This window comes from Oryx dammah, unplaced genomic scaffold (assembly GCF_014754425.2).
Source record: "Oryx dammah isolate SB20612 unplaced genomic scaffold, SCBI_Odam_1.1 HiC_scaffold_20, whole genome shotgun sequence".
Classification (NCBI taxonomy): domain Eukaryota; kingdom Metazoa; phylum Chordata; class Mammalia; order Artiodactyla; family Bovidae; genus Oryx; species Oryx dammah.
In genome coordinates, this window is record NW_024070204.1 from 68,059,358 (window position 1) to 68,084,963 (window position 25,606).

At 40.0% G+C, this 25,606-nt stretch overlaps 1 protein-coding gene across 4 annotated transcripts in view; it reads right to left on the reverse strand.

Moving 5' to 3' along the window:
* RANBP17 (RAN binding protein 17) overlaps positions 1-25,606 on the reverse strand; it is a 349,515-nt gene that overhangs the window by 36,084 nt on the left and 287,825 nt on the right. For all 4 annotated transcript variants that reach the window (XM_040262770.1, XM_040262768.1, XM_040262769.1 and 1 more), the window contains 2 exons: positions 16,972-17,186; positions 12,934-13,072 (listed from right to left, as the gene is read on the reverse strand). In XM_040262770.1, coding sequence (XP_040118704.1) covers positions 12,934-13,072; positions 16,972-17,186 — 354 coding nt within the window. The remainder of the gene's footprint in view (positions 1-12,933; positions 13,073-16,971; positions 17,187-25,606) is intronic.

A 25,606-nucleotide genomic window follows, 5' to 3' on the forward strand; every position in this document is an offset into this window, starting at 1 on the left:
TGTTGTGTGAGATTCAAATAATGAAACTCTTGTGAAATACAAGAATGGGCAGAGGTCATGAATTTTCATATTCTGTCCTAGCTCTTGGTATTCATAATCCATGATTTAGGCAATTTTGGACAGAATTTTTAAGCCCGACAGGCACTTTGTCCTCTCCAGCAACTTGCTGTCTAGTGCTGAAACCACCACAGGCCCCTTCTCTGTTGCAACTGGCCGCCACAGGGAGCACAGGCATCAGCAGCAGCCCTCCTGTTCACCAAGGCCTACTGCAAGAAGCTGCTCTGAAAGTTAACTAACTCTGTAGGAAAGAGTTGATTAACTGAGAGTTGGAAGAATGATAATGGGGTTGAACTGAAATTTGGCTTTGACTCAAAATTTCTCATCATAGCAGAGCGGGGTATGAAGTGAAGTGAAGTCGCTCAGTCGTGTCTGACTCTTTGCAACCCTGTGGACTGTAGCCCACCAGGCTCCTCCATCCATGGGATTCTCCAGGCAAGAATACTGGAGTGGGTTGCCATTTCCTTCTCCAGGGGATCTTCCCGACCCAGGGATTGAACCTGGGTCTCCCGCATTGCAGGCAGATACTTTACCGTCTGAGCCACCAGGGAAAATATGGTGTGAGAGGCAGACTCAGAAACAAAAGGTCTGTTTCGGTGGTGCAGCAGTTTAGAGCTGACTCTCTTCTAGATTGACTACTGAAGATTCAGTTTGCCTATATGAAGATTCAATTGCACCTCTGTAAAACGTGCTTACTACCACCTACTTCATTTTGAGAAATTAAAGATTAGAGAGAGAAAGTGTGTAAAGTTTGTAACATAGTACCCAACTCTAGTAGGTTTCTCCCTTTTCACTCCCCATTTATTTTCCTGGCTATTTCAACTCCTGAAACACCAAGACTGTCATTTGATTTAGCTAATCCGTATCTTTCTTCTCTTTTTAGCATGTTTTTGGTGAGAGAGACTAAAGAACAAGGCCTCTAAGTTTCTAAACATTCCCAGAATGTTTTACTTCTTTATTACATTTATAACATTAAGTCCAATTCAAGAACATGCTCGTAACAACATATATTCTTTATTAATAATGAAAATTTTAATAATGATGAACTTGATTAGGGTAATTTCCGATGGTTTCTAGTTGGTTTTCGCTTGCCCCCACCTTTTCCTGTTTTGCCTTCTGTGCCATCTTTTTCTTTCTTGGACGCAACCTCATCCCTGTCACGGCTCATCTTCAGAGGCTTTCCCTGATCACTTCTAAATAAGCCATAGAGTCTTTCCCTATTCACTATTTTAAGTCTTGTTTAGCACTTACGATGATTTGATATTTTATGTGTGTGTGTTTACTGTTCTCTCTCATCCCTAGAATATAAACTTCACGTTAGCAGAGACCTTGCCTATCTTATTCTTTTCAGTACTATCAAGATCTAGAATGGAGCCTGGCACATAGCATGTGCACAGCTGATATTTATTAAATGAACGAGTTGAGAGCTGTTATTAAGAGTGGATTTTTGTAAGCCCTGTCCTGGCCTCTGTATGTAAGAGCACGGGGGTAGGTGATAGTGGTGGCTCCCGCCACAGTCAGGCTCTCCCATCAGGAAGCTTCCATAAGCCTCCTATTGTTCTCCATCAGAGGGCAGAAAGAATGAAAACCACAGTCACAGGAAACTAACCAAACTGATCACACGGACCACAGCCCTGTCTAACTCAATGAAACTAAGCCATGCTGTGTGGGGCCACCCAAGACGGACGGGTCATGGTGGAGAAGTCTGACAGAATGTGGTCCACTGGAGAAGGGAATGGCAAAGCACTTCAGTATTCTTGCCTTGAGAACCTCATGAACAGTATGAAAAGGCAAAATGATAGGACACTGAAAGAAGAACTCCCCAGGTTTATAGGTGCCCAAATATGCTACCGAAGAAGAGTAGAGAAATAACTCCAGAAAGAATGAAGAGACGGAGCCAGAGAGAAAACAAGACCTAGCTGTGGATGTGACTGATGACGGAAGTAAAGTCTGATGCTATAAAGAACAGTGTGGCATAGGAACCTGGAATGTTAGGTCCATGAATCAAGGAAGTGGTCAAACAGGAGATGGCAAGAGTGAACATCGACATTTTAGGAATCAGTGAACTAAAATGGACTGGAATGAGTGGATTTAACTCATGACCATTATATCTATTATGGTGTGCAAGAATCCCTTAGAAGAAATGGAGTAGCCCTCATAGTCAACAAAAGAGTCTGAAATGCAGTACTTGGATGCAATCTCAAAAATGACAGAATGATCTCTCTTCATTCCCAAGGCAAAACATTCAATATCACATTAATCCAAGCCTATGCCCCAAGAATTAATGCCGAAGAAGTTGAAGATGAATGGTTCTATGAAAGCCAACACCAAAATAAGATGTCCTTTTCATCATCGGGGACAGGAACGCGAAAGTAGGAAGTCAAGAAATACCTGGAGTAACAGGAGAGTTTGGCCTTGGAGTACAAAATGAAGCAGGGCAAAAGCTAACACAGTTTTGCCAAGAGAACGCCCTGGTCATAGCAAACACCCTCTTCCAACAACACAAGAGACAACTCTACACAAGGACATCACCAGAAGGTCAATATCAAAATCAGACTGATTATATTCTTTGCAGCCGAAGATGGAGAAACTCTATATGGTCAGGAAAAATAAGACTGGAGGCTGACGGTGGCTCAGATCATGAACTCCTTCTTGCAAAATTCAGACTTAAATTGAAGAAAGTAGGGAAAAACCACACTAGACCATTCAGGTATTACCTAAATCAAATCCCTTATGATTATACAGTAGAAGTGACAGATAGATTCAAGGGATTAGATCTGATAGAGTGACTAAAGAACTATGGATGGAGGTTCGTGACATTGTACAGGAGGTGGTGATCAAGACATCTCCAAGAAAAAGAAATGCAAAAAGGCAAAATGGTTGTCTGAGGAGGGCTTACAAACAGCTGAGAAAAGAAGAGAAGTGAAAGGCAAAAGAGAAAAGGAAAGATATACCCATCTGAATGGAGAGTTCCAAACAATAGCAAGGAAAGATAAGAAAGCCTTCCTAAGTGATTAATGCAAAGAAATAGAGGAAAACAATAAAATGGGAAAGACTAGAGATTTCTTCAAGAAAATGAGAGATACCAAGGGATCATTTCATGCAAAGATGGGCACAATGAAGGACCAAAACAGTATGGACCTAACAGAAGCAGAACATTAAGATGAGGTGGTAAGAATACACAGAAGAACTGTAGAAAAAAGATCTTCATGATCCAGATAATCATGAAGGTGTGATCACTCACCTAGAGCCAGACATCCAGGAATGTGAATGGAGAGGATGGAATTCCAGTTGAGCTATTTCAAATTCTAATGATGTTGTTAAAGTGTTGCACTCAACATGCCAGCAAATTTGGAAAACTCAGCAGTGGCCGCAGGACTGGAAAAGTTCAGTTTTCATTCCAATCCCAAAGAAATGCAATGCTAAAGAATGTTCAAACTACCACTACCAATTACACTCAAGTTACACGACAGAAAAGTAATGCTGAAAATTCTCCAAGTGTGGCTTCAACAGTACGTGAACTGTGAACTTCCAGATGTTCAAGCTGGATTTAGAAAAGGCAGAGGAACCAGAGATCAAATTGCCAACATCCCCTGGATCACAGAAAAAGCAAGAGAGTTCCAGAAAAACATCTACTTCTGCTTTATTGACTATACCAAAGCCTTTGACTGTGTGGATCACAACAAACTGTGGAAAATTCAAGAGACAGGAATACCAGAGCACCTTACCTGCTTCCTGAGAAATCTGTATGCAGGTCAAGAAGCAACAGTTAGAACTGGACATGGAATAACAGACTGGTTCCAAATTGGGAAAGGAGTACGTCAAAGCTGTATACTGACACCCTGCTTATTTAACTTATATGCAGAGCACATCATGTGAAATGCTGGGCTAGATGAAGCACAAGCTGGAATCAAGATTGCTGGGAAAATATCAATAACCTCAGATATGCAGATGACACCACCCTTATGGCAGAAAGCAAAGAGGAACTAAAGAGCCTCTTGATGAAAGTGAAAGAGGAGAGTGAAAAAGTTGGCTTAAAACTCAACATTCAAAAAACTAAGATCATGGCATCTGGTCCCATCACTTCAAGGCAAATAGATGGGGAAGCAATGGAAATGGTGAGACTTTCTTTTCTTCGGCTCCAAAATCACTGCAGATGGTGACTGCAGCCATGAAATTAAAAGGCGCTTGCTCCTTGGAAGAAAAGCTATGACCAACCTAGATAGCATATTAAAAAAGCAGAGACATTACTTTGCCAACGAAGGTCCATCTAGTCAAAGCTATGGTTTTTCCAATAGTCATGTATGAATGTGAGAGTTGGATCATAAATAAAGCTGAGCGCTGAAGAATTGATGCTTTTGAACTGTGGTGTTGGAGAAGACTCTTGAGGGTCCCTTGGACAGCAGGGAGATCCAACCAGTCCATCCTAAAAGAAATCAGTTCTGAATATTCATTGGAAGGACTGATGCCGAAATGGAAATTCCAGTACTTTGGCCATCTGATACAAAAAACTGACTCATTGGAAAAGACCTTGATGCTGGGAAAGATTGAAGGCAGGAGGAGGAGGGGACAACAGAGGAGATGGTTGGATGGCATCACTGACTCAATAGACATGAGTATGAGTAAGCTCCGGGAGTTGGTGATAAACAGGGAAGCCTGGCGTGCTGCAGTCTATGGGGCTGCAAAAAGTCAGACACGACTGAGCAACTGAACTGAACTGAACTGAATAGGGGTGGTGGATGGGCAATTTAAAACAGGAAAAATATAATCACTTTTGTCATTTATCTTTCTCTCTTCCCATATGATAGCTGGCCTGAAACTAAGAATGCTAGTGAATGATTAAGAAAAAAATTTAGTATCATGTCAAGCATACTAGGCAAGTCACAATTCTATCACTGGTTCAACTATTTTGTACCTCCCTCTCATTTTTTGCACTGAGGCTACAGTGGAACTGAAGTTTGCTTACAACTCAAATAATACCTATAAATGCCTTTTTGAACATTTTTCACTGTTGGAAAAGAAGAAACCCAAGTAATTACTTTCAACAGTCTAATCCTCTTTCTTGAAGACAGAGGGAACAATTCGCCTGCCAAACTGTGACCTATATCAGGGGGATCCAGCAGGGAGGTAAGGTGAAGAGGAATGGGTTTTAAAGACTCCTAGAGCAGGCAGTTATTAGTTGTATGACCTTAGGCAAGTTGTTTTACCTCTCTGAGCAGCAGCTTACTCATCTGTATAGTGAAAATAATATTACCTAATTAATTCATTCAATATATACTTATTGAGCACTTACTATATGTTAGAAACTGGGAAAAAAGCAGTGACCAACCCAGTCAAGAAGGAAGCACCTTACAACAAGTAGGAACTAAGGACAAACAATACTATTAACATCTTTGATCTAGTTTTAGTATGCAGAGTGCTTCTGAGAAGGAAATGAATGAAGAACACGTATAAAAATACTTATGACCGCATCATGTACAGAGTCCATGTCTATGGTCAACACATTCATAAGTGGCAGCACTGGAACTTAAATTCAAGTTCAGTATTCCCTCCATTATGCCACTTTGTCAAGATTCCTTTGAGAGACTTGTTAAAATGCTGATTCCAGGCTAAAGATTACAGTTTGTGAGTACAACGTAGCCATCTGCAACTAATTAAAAACCTTCAAGTACTGCTATGATATGAGATAAAAGAATGTTAAGACAAACTGTAATAAAAAAAGACAAGACTTCAGTTTCTGTCCATGAAGGATTAACTGCTATGAGAATGTTTTCCTTCTGCCATAAACAACTAGAAAACAGGACAAAATATATGAAACAACATTTTTCAATTACTGCACAAGAAGCAGTATAGGACTATTAAACCAGAGAGGAGAGAAACAAATGAGGTAATACCTACACAAATGCTCAAGCTTATTGCCCAGAGCAGCTTCCAGGCTGCTGGCCAGGAAAGGGGAACCCAAACAAAGCCAAGTGGTCTCAGTGAGGTGACTCTGGGGAGGCGGAGGCAGCTGGAACTTCCGGGACTCAGTATCAGAAGTGGGAACTATGTGAGAAGAGAGCTCTGAAGATCTGTACAGGAGTTCTCTCCAGTCTTTGAACAATGTAACAGAGACACATAACACATGTAATTGGAGTTCCAGAAGGAATAGAGACAGAGAGAGAGAGGCAGACTGTAATTATCTGAATGCAAACTGATTACATCATATGATGGTGTAGATTGTAAACCTTAGGGTATCACTAAAAATTAAGAAGTATGGCTAATAAGCTCATAGGGGATATAGAATGGAGTCATAAAAAACATTTAATTAATCCAAACCAAAAGAAGGGAGGAAAAAGAGACAAAGCAAGAAAAAACAAATAGCAATATTGTAGATTTAAACTCAAATATACTGGTAGTTATATTACATGTTTGACTATGCCAAAGCCTTTGACTGTGTCGATCACAATAAACTGGAAAATTCTGAAAGAGATGGGAATACCAGACCACCTAACCTGCCTCTTGAGAAATCTGTATGCAGGCCAGGAAGCAACAGTTAGAACTGGACATGGAACAACAGACTGGTTCCAAATAGGAAAAGGAGTACGTCAAGGCTGTATATTGTCACCCTGCTTATTTAACTTATATGCAGAGTACATCATGAGAAACGCTGGGCTGGAAGAAGCACAAGCTGGAATCAAGATTGCTGGGAGAACTATCAATAACCTCAGATATATAGATGACACTACACTTATGGCAGAAGGTGAAGAGGAACTAAAAAGCCTCTTGATGAAAGTAAAAGAGGAGAGTGAAAAAGTTGGCTTAAAGCTCAACATTCAGAAAATGAAGATCATGGCATCTGGTCCCATCACTTCATGGGAAATAGATGGAGAAACAGTGGAAACAGTGTCAGACTTTATTTTTTGGGCTCCAAAATCAATGCAGATGGTGACTGCAGCCATGAAATTAAAAGACGCTTACTCCTTGGAAGAAAAGTTATGACCAACCTAGATAGCATATTCAAAAGCAGAGACATTACTTTGCCGACTAAGGTCCGTCTAGTCAAGGCTATGGTTTTTCCTGTAGTCATGTATGGATGTGAGAGTTGGACTGTGAAGAAGGCTGAGCATCAAAGAATTGATGCTTTTGAACTGTGGTGTTGGAGAAGACTCTTGAGAGTCCCTTGGACTGCAAGGAAATCCAACCAGTCCATTCTGAAGGAGATCAGCCCTGGGATTTCTTTGAAAGGAATGATACTAAAGCTGAAGCTCCAGTACTTTGGCCACCTCGTGCGAAGAGTTGACTCATTGGAAAAGACTTTGATGCTGGGAGGGACTGGGGGCAGGAGGAGAAGGGGACACCCGAGGATGAGATGCTTGGATGGCATCACGGACTCGATGGACGTGAGTCTGAGTGAACTCCGGGAGATGGTGGTGGACAGGGAGGCCTGGCGTGCTGCGATTCATGGGGTCGCAAAAAGTCGGACACGACTCAGCGACTGAACTGAACTGATATTACATGTTAATGGCTGAAACACTATTAATAGAAGGCAGAGATAGATTTCATATAAAAATATGACCCAACTATATGCTATATGTTAGGCAAATATGTCCATATCTTAACCCCTGGAACTTGTGAATGTGTTAGGTTACACAGCAGAGAATAAAGTTGCAGATGGGTTAAGGTTGCTAGTCAGTTGAACTAAAAATAGGGGGATTATTATCCCTGATTATATGGGTAGGCCCAGGGTAATTCCAAGGGTCCTTGAAAGTGAAAGAGAGGCGGAAGACATCAGAATCAACTGGAGACACACCTGTGGGAGAATGCTCAGATATTCAGTGCTGCTGGCTTTGCAGACGGAGGACAGGAGCCAGGACAAAGCATGCAGGCGATCTCTAGAGGCTGAAGAAGGCAGGAAACAGCTCTGCTGACACTGTGATTTTAGTCTGGTGAGACCCACACCAGATTTATGAAGTAAAGAACTACAGGACAGCAAACTTATGTTGTTTTAAGTCATCAAGTTTGTAAAAAGGTGTTATAACAGCAACAGAAAATACCTGATGTCGATAAGAAACCAACTTTAAATACAAAGACACACAGAAAGATTAAAAGTGAAATGATGGAAAATGAGGCTAACTCTAATCAAAAGAATGCTGGAGAGGCTAGTAATACCAGACAAAGTAGATTTCTGAGGAAAGAATATTGCCAGAAATAAACTGTGTCATTTCATAAGGATAAAGGGGTAAATTATTCAAGGGGACATAACAATACTAAATATATTTACACGTACTTGGTAACAGAGCTTCAAAATACTTCATACAAAAACTGATAGTACTAAAAGGAGAAATGGACAAATTTATAATTATGGTTAGAGGCTTTAGCACTTATCTTTTGGTAATTCAAAGGACAAGTAGAAAACAGACAAACAGACAAAAAAATAACCAGTAAAAATATAGAAAATGTGAACATTATCAAGCAATTAGATCTGACGCTTAGAGAACATTCTTCCCAACAACAATGGAATACACACCCATCTCAAGTGCTCATGAAACATTTACTGTACTTTGGACTATAAAAAAGATCCAATAACAACAACTGAGTATATTCTATGACTAAAATAAAATTAAACTGGAATTAATTACAGAACTATCAGAAACTAAACAATGTGCTTCTAAGTAATACCTCATTGGTAAAAGAAGAAATCACTAGGATAATTAGAAAATACTTTTAACTGAATAGAAAAAGTCCCCAAATAAATAAAAATTTTATGAGTTATAGCCACAGCAGTGCTTAAAGCACTAGACTTGTATATGAGAAAAGAAAAAAGGTCTAAGATCAGCAATGTAAGCTTCTACTTGAAAAAACTAGAAAAGGAAAAGCAAATAAACTGAAGGAAGGAAATTATAAAGATCATACATGAAGTCAATGAAATAAAAAATAGAACAATAGAGAAATCAGTGAAAAATGAAAGCTGGCTCTCTGCACAAAATCAATAAACCTAGAGCCAGTATTCCCAAGGAAAAAAAGCACACAAATTGCCAATGTCAGGGATTAAAGAGGGAACATTACTAGAGATACTACAGAAATCAAACTGTGTAACAAGAGGATGGTGGTGGTAGTTTAGTTGCTAGGTCATGTCCTACTCTTGCAACCCCAAGGACTGTAGCCTGACAGGCTCCTCTGTCCATGGGGTTTCCCAGGCAAGACTACTGGATTGGGATGCTACTTCCTTCTCTAGGGGGTCTTTCCCACCCAGGGACTGATGCGTCTCCCGCATTGCAGGTGGATTCTTTACCACTGAGCCACCACGGAATCCATCACAAGAGGGCAACATGAACAACGTTATGTCAATAATGTCAGATAAACTTTAGATGAAATGAATCATTTCCTTTAAAGATACAGCTATCAAATGCTACTCAAGATATAATAGGAGACTGGAATAGTCCTATTTCCATTAAAGAAATTTAATTTATAGTTAAAAACCTTCTAACAAAGAAAAATCTAGGCCTAGTGGTTTCACTAGGGAATTCTATTAAACATTTAAGGAAGAACTAATAACAATTCTACACAAACTCTTTAAGAAAATGAGAGGAGGGAACATTTCTCAATTCATTTATGAGAGCCCTATATCAACACTAAAACAAGGCAAAGATATGAGAGGAACAGAAAACTATTAAAGAAGAACTACAGAAGAATCCATCATAGCTGTCATGAACATAGATGTAAAAATATGTATCTAAATTTTAGAAAGTTTTATCTATTAATTTATAAGCAGGACAATATGTCGTAACCAAGTATGGAATGCAAGGTTGCTTTAACATTCAAATATCCATCAATATGATGATCAATACCATGTATTAACAGACAAACAACGAAAACCCTAAGATTATCTTAGTATATGCAGGAAAAAAATGTGATAAAATTCAACACCCATTCATGATAATACTCTCAGAAAACTACAAAAGAAAGAAATTTTCTTAACAAGATAAAGAAGATCTACAATAAAACCTAGTGAATGAAGTGAAAGTCGCTAAGTCGTGTCTGACTCTTTGTGACCCCATGGACTGTATAGTCCATTGAATTCTCCAGGCCAGAATGCTGGAGTGGGTAGCCGTTCTCTTCTCCAGGGGATCTTCTCAACTCAGGAATCGAACCCAGGTCTCCCACACTGCAAGTGAATTCTTTACCAGCTTAGCCACAAAGGAAGCCCAAGAATACTGGAGTGGGTAGCCTATCCCTTCTCCAGCGGATCTGCCTGTCCCAGGAATCAAACCAAGAACTAGCTAATCTTATACTGAATGGTGAAATAATATATCTTTCTCCATAACACTGAAGACAAGGGAAGAATGTTTGCTACCATCATTTCCATTCAACATTTTACTATAGGCTCTAGCCAGTGTAATAAGGTATGAAAAAAAAGCCATACAGATTCGAAGAGGTAAAACTATCTTTATTTGCAGACATATCTATGTAGAAAGACACATCTATCATGAAGAAATCTATAAAAAGCTACCAGAATTAATAAGTCAGTTTAGCAAGGTTACAGAGTACATGGTCAACACATAAAAGAAATCAATTGCAATTCTACATGGTAGCAAAAACAACATATATTGAAATCAATACCATTTACAAGAGCATAAAAACATAAAATACTTAGTTGGATAAGACTTAAAATTCAAAACTTCAAAAATGCTATTGAGAAAAGGTAAAGAAGATCCAAATAAATGGAAAGATATGCCATTTTCAGGAACTGAACACTCAATATTGCTAAGATGTCAGTTCTCCCCAAATTGGGCTATAGATTCAATGTAACCAATAAAAATTCTCCTGCTCATTTTTTAATCTAACAAGAGAAATCGACAAGTTGACTCTAATATTTATTTTAAAAAAAAGAGGAAAAGGCCAGAATAGTCAAGACAATTTATAATGAAAAAAAAAAAACAAAATTAGAAGGCCATACTATCTGATTTTAAGACTTACTGTAAAATTAGGATAGTACAGAAATGGCACAAAGTAGTCTAACAGATAAAGAATGTTCTTCAACAATGTGTTAGAACAATTGAATATCCATGTTAAAAAAAAGAATTCTAGCTTTTATCTCATAATAGTGAGTGAAAGTTGCTCAGTCGTGTCCAATTCTTTGTGACCCCAAGAATTAATACAGTCCATGGAATTCTCCAGGCCAGAATACTGGAGAGGGTAGCCTTTCCCTTCTCCAGGGGATCTTCCCAACCCAGGGATTGAACCCAGGTCTCCCACATTGCAGGTGGATTCTTTATCAGCTGAGCCACAAGGAAAGCCTCTTATAATATGATGTACAAAAATAAATTGAATGGAACATAGACCTAAACATAAGAGCTAAAACTATAAAACTTTTAGAAGAAAACACAGAAAAAAACCTTTATGGCCTCAGGTTAATAAGCAAAGATTTCTTAGGATAGGACACAAAAGACATGATCTCTAACAGAAAAAAATAATTGGACTTCCTCAAAATTGAAAACTTTTACTCTTCAGAAGATACTGTTAAGAAAATAAAAAAGACAAGACAAAGTTGAAACAATATTTGCAAAACATGTATTTGAGAAAAGGTTTGTATCCACAATATATAATGGACACTTTCAAGATAAAATAACTCAGAAAAACTGGGTAGAAGATTGGAACAACTACTTCACCAAGAAGACAGATAAATGGCAAATAAGCATGAAAAGATGCTCAAACTAACATCCATTAGTGAGATGCAAAATAAAACCATAAGGAGAGTCCACTTCATGCCCATTAAAATGATTAAGATTAAAAAGACTGATAATCTGGACTTCCTTGGCAGTCCACTGGTTAAGAATCTGCCTTGCAATGCAGGGAACATGGGTTCAATCCCTGGTTGGGGAACTAAGTTCCTACATGCCATGGAGCAGCTAAGCCCGAGCGCCTCAACTACTTGAGACTGAGCAGGGAAACTACAATTAAAGATCTTGCATGACACAAAAATGATAGCTCCTGCATGACACGTCTAAGATCCAAAGCAGCCTCTGTCTCCTACCCCCCAAAAGACTGAAAATAGCAAGTGTTAGGGAAGATAGAGGGCAACTGGAGCCCTTATACATTGCTGCAGGGAGCAAAATGGTACAGTCACTTTGGAATAGTTTGGTAGATTTTAACAATGTTAAATATACATCTAGCATACAACCCAGAAATTTCACTTTGGTATTTACTCAAGAGAAATATTTGTCCATAGAAAGACTTGTGCATGAATGTTCATAGTAGCATTATTCAAAACAACCAAATAATGGAAACAACCCAAATGTTATCAGTTGGTGAAAATATATTAACAAATTAACAAATGTGGTAACGTATACAATGGAATAATACTAAGCAACAGAAAGATTAAAAACTGATTCACAAAAAAAGGCATTATGCTAAACGGAAGAAGCCAGACACAAAGGACTATGTGTTACATGATGATTCCACTTATATGAAATTCCGGTAAAGGCAAACTACAGTGAGAGAAAGTAGACAGTATAGTTCCTTGGCCGTGGAACTAGGGGAGGGATTAATTAGAAGGGGTCATGAGGGAGCTTTTGTGGTGACGAAAATGTTCTGTATCTTGGCTGTGGTGGTTCAGGACTATGTATATACATTTGTCAAGATGCACTGAACTGTTGTTCACTTAAAATCAATAATTTTTACAGTGTGTAAATTATACTTTAATAAAGCTGATTAAAAACAAACTGTACATCAAAATATGAAAAAGGGTATTTTCTGTCCTTTAAGTAATAGTTACAATCTTTCACTTTGGTTAAACAATCTTTCCCCTTTTGTAGGATGATCATCTCAAAAGCACCTACTGAGAGACCACAACCAAGTTCTTCCTATCAAAACAATGCTCTCTCTGATACTCACCGAGAGCAGTGAGTCCCTCTGAGATGGATGTGAGGACATACAGGAGTACAGGAGGATCTAAGCTGCTGATGAAGCTCATGTGATCCTGGGTGAGACATTCCAAGAGTGGATAATACGACTGGCTCAGTTTCCGATATTGCTATAATAGAAATACTAGATGTCAAGCCACAGGGAAGCGAAAGACATGCTACAGTTCAGTGAGAGTTGCCATGCGTAAGGCTGGAAATTGTGATCTTATTTACAAAGAAGTATATAAACAAGCATAAACACATAAAGATATATAAAATAATTAGGTTGGTGCAAACATAATTGCAGTTTCAGACTGTGAATTTTAAATAATTATGAAAATGAAAGTGTGAAAGTGTTAGTCGCCCACTCGTGTCCGACTCTTTGTAACCCTGTGGACTGCAGCCCATCAGGCTCCTCTGTCCATGGGATTCTCCAGGCAAGAATGCTGGAGTGGGTTGCCATGCCCTTCTCCAGGGGATCTTCCCGATCCAGGGATCGAACCCAGGTCTCCAGCATTGGTGGCAGATTCTTTACCATTTGAGCTAGCCAGGAAGCCTGGGTATAAATCACTTTAACTAGGCTCAAACACATCTTTTTAAATCAATATAGGAACCATTACAATCAACACATTTTTGCCAATGAGAAATAAATTTGTTTATTCCTGTAGCATAAAAATCCACGCTTTGGCATTCAGTGAACTCATAAAAAGCATTTTCTGCTTCCTGCTGGTTGTGGAAGCATTTTCCCTGAAAACAGTCGATATGCCTGCAGGCGTGGTGGCCGGTTGGCGAGAGGTCAGGTGAGTATGGCAGACGAGGCAAAACTTCACCGCCCAGTTCATTCAGTGCGTGGAGCATCGGTCGTGCGATGTGCAACCAGGCGTTGTTGCAGAGAAGAACTGGGCCTTTTCTGTTGATCAGTGCCAGCTGCAGGCACTGCAGTTTTTGGTGCATCTCTTCAATTTGCTGAGCATAATTCTCAGATGTAACAGTTCCACCAGGATTCAGAAAGCTGGAGTAAGATCAGACCGGCAGCGGACCATCAAACAGTGGCCATGACCTTTTTTTTTTGGTTCACGTTTGGCTTTGGGAAGTGCTTTAGAGGTGCTTCTTGGTCCAACCACTGAGCTGGCCATCTCCAGTTGTATAAAATCCTCTCTTCATCACAAGCCACAGTGTGATTGAGAAATGGTTCGCTGTTGTTGTGGAGAATAAGAGAAGACGCCACTTCAAAGCGACAGGTTTTAAAATTTTCAGTCAGCTTATGAAGCACGTATCTATCAACTTTTTCCACCTTTCCAATTTGCTTCAAATGCCGAATGACTAGAATGGTCGACATTGAGTTCTTCGGCAACGTCTTGTGCAGTTGTGAAAGGATCAGTTTCAGTGGCGGCTCTCGGTTGGTCACTGTCAACTTCCAATGGCCGGCTACTGTGCTCATTTTCCAGGCTCTCATCGTCTCCTCCGCAAAGCTTCTTGAACCACCACTGCACTGTACTGTATGCTGTGCCGAGTCACTCAGTCGTGTCCGACTCTGTGCAACTCCATGGACTGTAGCCCGTCAGGCTCCTCTGTCCGTGGGGATTCTCTAGGCCAGAATACTGGAGTGGGCTGCCATGCCCTCCTCCAGGGGAGCTTCCCCACCCAGGGATTGAAGCCAGGTGGCCCGCACTGCAGGCGGATTCTTCACTGCCCGAGCCACCAGGGAAGCCACTGCGATGTTCATTAGCAGTTTCTGGGCCAAACGTGTTGATGTTACGAGCTGTCTCTGCCGCTTTCCAACACATTTAGAACTCAAATAAGAAAATTACTCGAATTTGCTTTTTAATATAATTTCCCTAGTCTAAAATAAATATAAAATAAACAGGAAGTAATAAGTCACTAGCAAAAAATATAAAGTGATAAATGTGTATTAAAATGTTGTATAACATAACCACATTTATTTAAGAATGTATGGCAAATTCAAAGTGCAAATGGCAAAGTTCAACAGGCAAAACCACAATTTCTTTTGCACCAACCTAACATGGAACAAATGATGTAATGATTCTCAATTCAGTATTTAAAGGAATTCTAATAAAAATATCTTGATCTCTAGAAGTCCTAATTTGAAGCTATAGTATAGCACAGTATGTAATTTCAATTTGCCTTATATGGTTAACAGTTAAGCGCAGGCAACACTGTTGTAGTATGGAATTTAGAAGACTGAATTATTTTTCTGGGCTGGAATAACATAATACAGAACAGTGCTTAACAGGAGCTAGGGAACCTTTTTTTTTTTTTAACACAAAGAAATCTGCTGTTATAATAGGATTTGGTATCATCATCTGCTGTATTCACACAATGTCAACCCATCTAACTAAATCATAACTGGGTAAATGGCTTAATATTTACCATACACAACAGGCAAAAAATAAGTGCATGAGAAATACACCTGGAAAACCTCAAATGAAACTCAAACCAGTATCAAAGAAGCACAACACTCATAAGAGAAATAAACCATAGCAATATTTATTAAAGTGAGATTAAGACTACCTCCATAAAAATCACACAGGGGTGCTTGTTAAAAATGCAGTTTTCTGATCCCCAGCTCAGACTTAACAAAATGAAAACCTCTGGAATGAGGTCCTGAAAAGGGCATTTAAAAAGTATATTCTAAGGGAGTCCTCTGCATCCTCAATTTTGAGATTACTGAGGTAAAGCTTTGCTTGTCTACTAGAAAAAAGATCAGAGAAAATCCTGGAGCCATATCAGGTTTCTTTTTTTTTTTTGGTGGGCTTCAACTGCTAAATGAAGAGTTCCCTCAATGAGGAGGCTGTAGCATATGGCTGATCTGACTTAAGTCTCTACTCCACAATTTCTGTTGCACAGGCAGCCTTCAATGAGCATTCCATTCTACTGCAAAGAGGCTGGACACCTTTGGCTCGAGGTACATTTTTTTGTTTGGTTTTTTGGGCCATGCTGCATTGCTTACAGCATCTTAGTTCCCTGACTAGGGACTGAACCTGGGTTCTTGGCAGTGAAACTGCAGAGTCTTAACCACTGAACTGCTAGGGAATTCCCAAGATGTGGTTTTATGAAGACTAGCTTAGAAAGGTGGAAGAGGGTACCACTAGCCCATTACAATGTCAAGAAGCATTTCTTGTACAGGCTGACTAATGCAGGTCCCCGGATCTTACTTGTAGTCTTGGGCAGGTGGGAAAGCCTGAGCATAAGTTTAGCTGTGTTACTGAAGCAATTACTGCAACCACGCTGGCATATATTAGCTTTTGTGTAATCAGGCAGAGATATTTAAAAAAAAAAAAAAAGTCTGATAATGACACAGCTCAGTGGAGGAGCCTGGAAATTTGAATTCTAGCAAGCACCCCAGGTGATTCTGACGGGCTTCAAAGTTTGAAAACTACTGACATAAATCACTGAAACTAGACAGTAGGGTAGAAAAGGGACCTAGAGATCACTTTGTTTAATTTACTCATTTTAGAGGTGAGGAAATTGAAGCCTGGAGACATAGAGAAGGTGATTTATTCAAGGTAAATGACCAGTGAGTGGCAGAGTTGAGACTATATACCAGGTTGCTCAACTTCTAGTTTAGCACTCTGTCCACGATATCAGAATGTTAAGGGAAAGGAAAGCCAAACAGCATGGGAAGTAGACAGAGTAGAAGGGAAGGAAGGAGAAGATCCTGCAGTCATCCTACATTTCTGCCCCAGGAAACACAGACCTTTTCTGAATTGTGAGCACAGTTGTAAGCAGTTAGTTGAAATTGCTAATTACACTTTCTGTAGACACAGAACTCGGAACACTCTACATGACCAATTTGTCAGAAGATGCAGTTTTCAAAACTACACATTTAATTATATAAAGACAGCCACTAAAGTTGTTCCAATTCTTTAAGCTAAATCAAACGCTGTCCTAAAACATAAAATGATCTAGTGCTGTTCTAACTTCTCGGGCTTCGCTGTAACAATTCTATGCCTGTGGTGGTGTGACTTCACATTTCATACAAAGACGCCCATGATACAGGATTGCTTACTAGCAAGTCCCTGTGGGACACTGACAGCAGCATTTTGACAGAGGCTTGGAGTACATTGTCAAAGTGGTTGTCCCCATACAACTTGAAGACGCCAAAGCTGACATAATTTCCACACAAGGCAGATTTGAGAGCTGAATAGCAGATGGAGATGCCCTTGAGTTTCATTGGATAAATCTGATCTTTTGAGAGGCTCCCAAGGGACAGGATCTGATTACCTGTTTCAGGGGGAAAGCAGAATGAGAAAGTGACATAAGTCGATGTCATTCAAAGCAGTTACGAGGCACATATTCAACATTCTCACTTTATCGCTATTGTTCATGTTTCCCTACGGTTGTCCCGAGATTCACACTGTCCATATAATGAAAAGTATAAACACATAAGGCAGTTGATATGGGAAATACAAACGGCCCAGTGAAAATCAATCAAAGGTACTGGAGAAGTCTGATATTTTTGTCTGGATGGTGATTACATGAATATATATGTAGATACATAAAAATTCATTGAGTTATACTAAAGATTAGTTTATATACTTTAATATTTACATTATCTCTTCTTCAATAAGAAGTGAAAAAAAGTAGGAATAAATAACCAACCAAGTCAGGAAAAGATAACTTAGATATATAAGTTACTCTAAATTCTGGGGTGAACTTTCAAATTTTCAGCTTTTTCACATGAACTTGATATTGAGCTACTTCACTTTTAGGAGGATCACAGGTTTGGGACACGAAGTAAATGAAATAAGACACATAAGTTCTTGGCATAGTACACAATAAATGTTACTTCCCTTTTCTCCTTAGATCCTTTTTCAGAAGACCTAAAGAGATGATCATTTAAAAACTGTACTTAAATTCTATGTTTGACCATCAAAAACAAAGTAATGTTTATATACTCATGTTACAGTTTTTCTAGTTGGCATTTACAACCAACAATTTCTCTTTCTGAAATGTGTGCTAGTAAGGCATATTACTAGACAATATCCAAGAATGCTTTGTGAAAAATTATAAAGTCATATATGTTCCTTAGCTCTGCTTTTTCCTGTTCAAGTAAGTAACACTTCTAAAATTGAAACTAAATTCAATTTACAAAATTTAGAGGCTTACTGTTGTGGTTCTGTACTGTGTCTATTGGGCTAAATAAGAATTAAGTTTCCCAGAACTCATTTCCCTGTACAGTTGTGGGCTAGAATTGAGCAAAAGAGAAATCTATATGAGATTTGGAAGATGAAAGTGAAGTAGCAGCTAGGACTTTCTGAAGGTTGTTGTGATTAGAGGCTGTGAGAAAAAGATGTAGAAATACCTTTGGGTTTTAGTTTGTCCTTGCTTTTCCCTGCTCTGTGTGAACTGCAAGCCCTGCTAACTGATGACCCCAAGCCTACCTCTACGTGCTTGGCAGCAAACGTGCAAAGCGGCAGCTACACAGAGGCAACAGCCTTCTGTTGAGTCCAAACCACTACACCAGTCCCCCTCACTCCAGTCTTTCAGGGTCTCCTCCTAGCAGCTGGGTGTCTCCAGCTTTTAGATGTCCTTGCCAGCTCCAACTTGTCCACCATGCCATTATTTCAGGAGGCCTGATTAGTGATTTTTCTCCTGAACTTCCAATTCCCCCCTTGGAGGTCCATTTTGCCATCTCTGCCCAAGATAGTACAACGTCTAATTCCTAAAATAAACCTCCTGTCCCATCAGTGTCACAGCGTTTGCTTTTCCCTGTTTGAATCTCGACTGCTACGAATACTATGAAAACCATGTGCTTACTAAGAGGTTAGGAAGGACCACTCATTTTAGCAGAGTAAGAAACAGGACCAGGCCAAGGTGAAGGTTTCCTGCCCTTATCTGCCTTTCTGAAACAGTTTCATGCACATTTTGTTTTTTTTTCTTTCTGTGAATCCTTAGAAGCCCAGTGGCTTTGCCTATATAATTTATACATCTGAATGACAACACCACTGTGTTAGCTGAGGCATATCTTGGAATTTACTCCATACCACTTTCTGTACCCTCTCTCATGATCTCATCCTAACTTCTCTTAGAAAGATATGGCAAGTTTCAACTCAATATGATAGTATTTCCTTAATAGCTACTGGTGGGAGAATAGATTTGTAAACAAGTAATTCCACACAATGTGACAAACACTATCAGAGACATATGTCAAGATTTTATGGGAATAGAAGAGACTGGCTTTGCTTGGGCAGGACAGCAGGGTAGGAAAGGCTTCACAGAACAGGTTGCTTCTCAATGACCAATCACAACCTCTCAGATGGACTTGAAGGGAGAGGAGAGTATTCCAGAGATTATGTGCACAGGCACGAAGGCCTGAAAAAGCAGGGAACTGCAGGAGAGGCCAGTTCTCAACCACTGCTTCACTACCTTTGCCTCCAATCTAAATCAAGACACACATTCCCTGTCCCCTTCCCTTTTCCAGGAAAGAAAAGCACTGCTTGCACCTCATGGAAAAAGCTGGATAATTTGGTGGTGGTGGTGGTGGTTTACACATTTTGAGTTAAGGAGGCTAGGGTCAAACAGAGAAAAGTAGGTCATCTTCTGGGGGCTTCCTATGCTGAGGTCCTTATGGGGAAAGTAAAGATCCTATATTCTTCAGCACAAGATGGAATAGGTAGACTAAGAACTGTGTTGGGAGAAGATTTTTGATGCTAAAAGACTGGACAACCTATAGTTAAGAAGGATTAATTATTTAGAATCAGAACTTTTATCTCGTATTGAAGTTGCAATCTGGCCTACATGTCTTTCGGACTATTTCAGACACACCTGTGTTAATTAAATAAGTAATTAGCATACCATTATGACCTTGAAAAAGTGGAATGAGTAATACTTTTGAAAGAGGAAACTATATTTCATCATGCTCCAGTGGTTTTGCATTCCATGGTGGCTATAAATGACTATAGAAGAGAAGGCATTTCCACATCATTTATTCACCCCGTCAGCATTGTTCAATTTATGTTATTCAACAATCCTTACTGAAATTGGAGTCCCTGCCCTCAAAAAGCTTAAAATCTAGCAGTTATACTCACATTGCTCTAAACAAACGTGATCAAGTTCAGATTTTGTTTTAATGTTCCTCTTTGCCTTCCCTATTCCACCCCACCCCTATAAAGTCCCATTTCCTTCCTTCCTAAGAGGGAGATCTTTATTACACTGATGGACTGCTGGGTGAAGGAGGCAGCCACTGAAGCCAGTAACGGTTGCCACTTGTAAAAAAGAAACGATACATTTTCTGTAATGAAATTAGAGACTTCCAAAGTTTAAAATCAAAAGGGAAATCTTTAACTGTTTCCCACTGACTATATCTGTCATAACTGGGAGCAGTTACAATAACAGCACTTATAACTCACAAGGCTCTGATGTGGAGTGAAGGAGACAGTGTGTGTAAAATGCGTACCCCAGTAACTGGCACAGTGTTCATGTAAACTATAGCCATACACAGTAGTAAGGGCTCTTTTCTCTCTGCAGTCTATTAGCCTGTTAGGTCAGACATGGGGAACTATGGCCTGAAAAAGAGGTGGCAGTAAAGCTGAGTGTGTCTGGTGTAGAATAATGTCACTTTCTTCTAATACATAATTCAAAGTAAGTATTTATTTGACCACGTTCCCTCTATTCCTTCAAAAGAGAACTGGCTGTAGGGCATCACAGTGTGGATCTTTGGCCCACACTCTACCATTTCTCTGTGCCCTCAGAAGAACACATTGTAAAACACTATTTATTCATTTGACTGCATCAGGTCTTGGCTGTGGGACATGCACAGCAGCTCTTCATTGCGTCATCACGCTTCTCTCTGGTTACAGCTTGCGGGCTCAGGAGTCATGGCACGGGCTCAGTAGTTGTGGCATGGGCTCTCTAGTTGTGGCGCGGGCTCAGTAGTTGTGGCGCGGGCTCAGTAGTTGTGGCGTGGGCTCTCTAGTTGCAGTGCGGGCTCAGGAGTTGCGGTGCATGCTCTCTAGTTGTGGTGCGGGCTCAGTAGTAGTGGTGCGGGCTCAGGAGTTGTGGTGCGGGCTCAGTAGTAGTGGTGCGGGCTCAGGAGTTGTGGTGCGGGCTCAAGAGTTGTGGTGCGTGCTCTCTAGTTGTGGTGTGGACTCAGGAGTTGTGGCGCGGGCTCAGTAGTAATGGTGCAGGCTCAGTAGTAGTGGTGTGGGCTCAGGAGTTGCGGTGCGTGCTCTCTAGTTGTGGTGCGGGCTCAGTAGTAGTGGTGTGGGCTCAGGAGTTGTGGTGCGTGCTCTCTAGTTGTGGTGCGGGCTCAGTAGTAGTGGTGCGGGCTCAGGAGTTGCGATGCAGGCTCAGAAGTTGTGGTGCGGGCTCAGTAGTTGTGGTGCATGTCTCTAGTTGTGGTGTGGGCTCAGGAGTTGCGGTGCAGGCTCTCTAGTTGCGTTGTGGGCTCAGTAGTAGTGGCGCAGGCTCAGGAGTTACAGTGTGTGCTCTCTAGTTGTGGTGCAGGCTCAGGAGTTGCGGTGTGGGCTCTCTAGTTGCAGTGCGGGCTCAGTAGTTGTGGTGTGGGCTCAGGAGTTGCAGTGCGGGCTCTCTAGTTGCGTTGCGGGCTCAGTAGTAGTGGCACAGGCTCAGGAGTTGTGCTGTGTGCTCTCTAGTTGTGGTGTGGGCTCAGTGGTAGTGGCATATGGGCTTAGTTGCCCTGTGGCACGTGGGATCTTAGTTCCCCAATCAGAGAGCCAATCTGCATCCCCTGTGTTGGAAGGCAGATTCTTAACAAGTGGACTACTACGGAAGTCCCAATAATAGTTTTTAAAAAAGGTGCAAGGGCTAAGATATATGGTGGTTGTATCTTATACCAGGAAGAACTAACAGTATGAACAATGTTACTTCCTGGTTTACAAAGCAATCTATTACATTGATTTACGTTTTATTTTTCCCTTTTAATCTCTAAAATTTTAAAGTTAATTTGATATTTAGCTGACAGCTCTATAGGTTGAAATGTCTTCATTTAGCATCAGAACAGTTATGGGATCAAGCCTGCTGACATTATTTCAGGTCGCTCAACCCACTCTGTCTCTGCAAACCAGCCAAACCCCCTGGATGTAAGTGGTTTGAGACAGAAATGAAGCTGTGGATATGGAAAGGAATATAATATTTCCCTTTCAGGTTGAAAAAGATTAAAACAATGCAGCGTTGATAAGCATGTGGGAAATTAAGAAAATTGTTGGGAATGTGAATTAGTATAACCATTCTAGAGGGCAATTTGGTTAAATTTATTAAAACTGTGTAAATCCACTTTTGGGAATACCTTCCAAAACCAACGTTCACTACCATATCTCACCATCTCCTAGCATTTGCACTTATGCACAGTCTCTGTGAAAGCCAGCCTCTCAATCTGTTGAACTAGCTCCCCTCTCCTTTTATGTGCTTAAGAACAAAGCACAGCAATTCCCCCTTTCTCTCCTACGCAGTCTTTCTTTTTTGAAACAAAACCTTCTCTTGGCCCTACTTCCCTGCTTGATATTACTTCCCTTTGTAACGAAACTCCTTAAAAGAACTGTTATCTTCTTAAAAGAACTGTGTCTTCAGTTTTCCTCTGTTTCTCTTTTACACCTACTCCACTAAAAGTGCTCTTTTCAAGGTTCCTAATAACCTTCTTTTCCCTAAATGTAATGGTCAACTCTTAGTCCTCACCTTCTTCGATTCACTGGCAGCTTTTGACACAGCTGACTAGACACCCTCTCTCTTGATTTTTCTCTTACTTCAGTGTTTGCTCATTCTCTCCTTTGCTGGTTCCTCCTCTTCTCCCTTCCCTCCTAACACAGAATACTCTAAAACTTAAACCTAAATCTTTTATATTTAAATCCACACCTCATACCCTGGCGACCCTCTCTTGTTTTGTAGCTTTAAATATCACCTAAAGAGTTAATGACCCATATTTGTTTTTCTAGACCAGACCTCTTCTGATCCTCAGACTTGTATATCCGACTCTGTATTCAACACTTCTACCTGAATGTCTACAATCAACACTTCAAGCTCAATGAAGTCAAAAGGGAACTTCTGATTTCCCCCTCATACCCAGTTTCAGCCTTTACCCTCTCAGTTAATGGTAACTTCGTCTTTCCAGTAGTTTATGCCAAAATCCCTGATACATATATCCAATCCATCAAGAAATTTGGTTTTACTTTCAGATATATAGACTCCCAACCACTTTTCACTACTCCCACTGCTATCACCGTGGTCAAAGCTAATATAAAATCATGTCAGTCTTCTGCTCAAAACATTCTAAAGTCCTTCTCTTTCACTTGGATTTAAAGTCCTGATAATGTCTACAGGATATGACATTACATGGCATTGCTTTTGTTATTACTCTCTCTTGTTCACTCTGTTCCAGCTACCAATATTCCTACGGTTATTCCGACATGCCAGATACACTTCTGCCTCAGGACCCTAAAACTTGGTGTTTCTTCAGCCTAGAGCACTCTTCCCTGAGATATCTGCATAATTAACCCCCTCACTGACTTGGCTCAAGCCTTGGCTCAAATGTCATTTTTTCAAATGATGCCTATTTTGATCACTGTACTTCATACTGCAACATGTTTCCCAATCCCTGGCACTTCTAACACTTTCTTTGCTTTCTTCTTTTTTTTTTTTTCCCATAGCACTTACTACTTTCTGACATACTAAATAATTTTTTTTTTCAGTTTTACGCACTGATATATCCAGAGTCTGGAACCATATCCACTACTCTCAATATATATACTCACTGAATAAGTGATGCTCACGAAGCTGAAGGTGCACAGCTGCTTGCTGAAACAGTGCATGATAGTGAAAGAGTGCATGTTTATAAAAATTACATTTACCAAAAGGTGAGTAGTTAAATAAATTATAGTATGACCATAAAATGGAATACTTTGCAGCTATTTTAAAAGATAAGGCAGAAAAAATAATGAAAAACCAAAGGAAAAAAAGAGATATGGTAGATTTATATATAAGTTAGTATGAAGTAATGGCCATGATATAAGTAAAAAATAGCAAATTACAGATTAGCAAGTATACTATAATAGCACTTCTGGAATAATACATGTATACGCACACATAAAAAAGTATGAAAGAGGGCACACTCAACTGTTAAAAGATTTTGAGTGATGAGATAATCAGGAATTTTCACTTTCTACTTCATACAGCAATTCTGAGATCCTTCAGTTTAGTAATAGACTGTTTTAATATTTTATATTTATATGCTTTTATAAAAGCTATCACCTGCTTGAAATGCTCTCCTTGAACTGCTGGGCCCTATTCTTATTTCCTTGTCTGGCCCCTCAGTTTGAGTTAGAAACTTTTGGGCTCCCATAGCATTCTGTATGCTTCTTAAGCATGAAAGTGAGCACAGTACGTTATAATCCTTTATGGACTTGACTGAATCCACTGTTGGACTCAACTAAGAGAAGAATCAGTAAGATTCTTTTTTGTGTATTTCTCTTCCTCTCTAATTCTCACAATATCAAACACACAGTAAACGCTTGATAAACATTAGCAGCATGGCTGAAAGATCTATTGAACTCTAAGCACTTGTTTGGAGAGCATCCTTACTTATTTAACAATTTGCTTATCATTTTTTGCTTGTGTGCTGCTGCTGCTGCTGCTGCTGCTGCTAAGTCGCTTCAGTCGTGTCCGACTCTGTGCGACCCCAGAGACGGCAGCCCACCAGGCTCCCCCGTCCCTGGGATTCTCCAAGCAAGAACACTGGAGTGGGTTGCCATTTCCTTCTCCAATGCAGGAAAGTGAAAAGTGAAAGTGAAGTCGCTCAGTTGTGTCCGACTCCTAGCGACTCCATGGACTGCAGCCTACCAGGCTCCTCCACCCATGGGATTTGCCAGGCAAGAGTACTGGAATGGGTTGCCATTGCCTTCTCCTTGCTTGTGTGCAGAAGTGGCCAAGTCCAACACACGTGGATTCACTGTGAAATGTACTCCTCAAGGCCTGGCACCCTCAGGGTACTGATCATTCCATCTCCTTCATAAAACTTTGGCGAGCTTATTACTCTATTACTCTGTTGTTCTATGTCCCTTACCATGATTCTGAGAGAATGTAAGGTTATATCCATGGTTCCTGGATGATCTGTTTTTCACACCTGTTATCTCCTGGTAACATTTTATCAAGTCTCTAATTATTTCAAGGCCAATACATCCTTCAGCTAAATTTTTATAATCATTTAGACATAAATATAAGTCATAATCCTTCTAGTAGTACATACCAGTAATTTTCAAGCTCTTTCTATCAAAAAGTATCTTTAAGCAGGTGACCCCTATAGCAAATAAATCTAGTGTAACAATAAATCGCTGCAGTTCTGGTTGGAGTGGCAGTAGAGTCCTCTCCTCCTCCATCTCTGCAGAGTCTCGGTGGTATTATCACGGATCTCTAGGGCTCTGAAGAACCCAGGTGGAAAACCACCGGTCTGTTTTCTAGGTCACAGCAAATAACAGTGGCTTGTATATCACTTTACAAATTCAATTTAAGCATAGTATTAAGCCATACCTTAAATGTACCTGCAACATATATTGCTCAAAGAACTTTGATGTAAATTCTTAGGTATAGCGAATAATTATAGCTGTTCTATCCATTTTTTAAGTTTAGACTTTTTACACATTGAGGTTTCTTAAATCAGGCACCTAAGGAAGAAATAAAAGCAGTTCCATTCT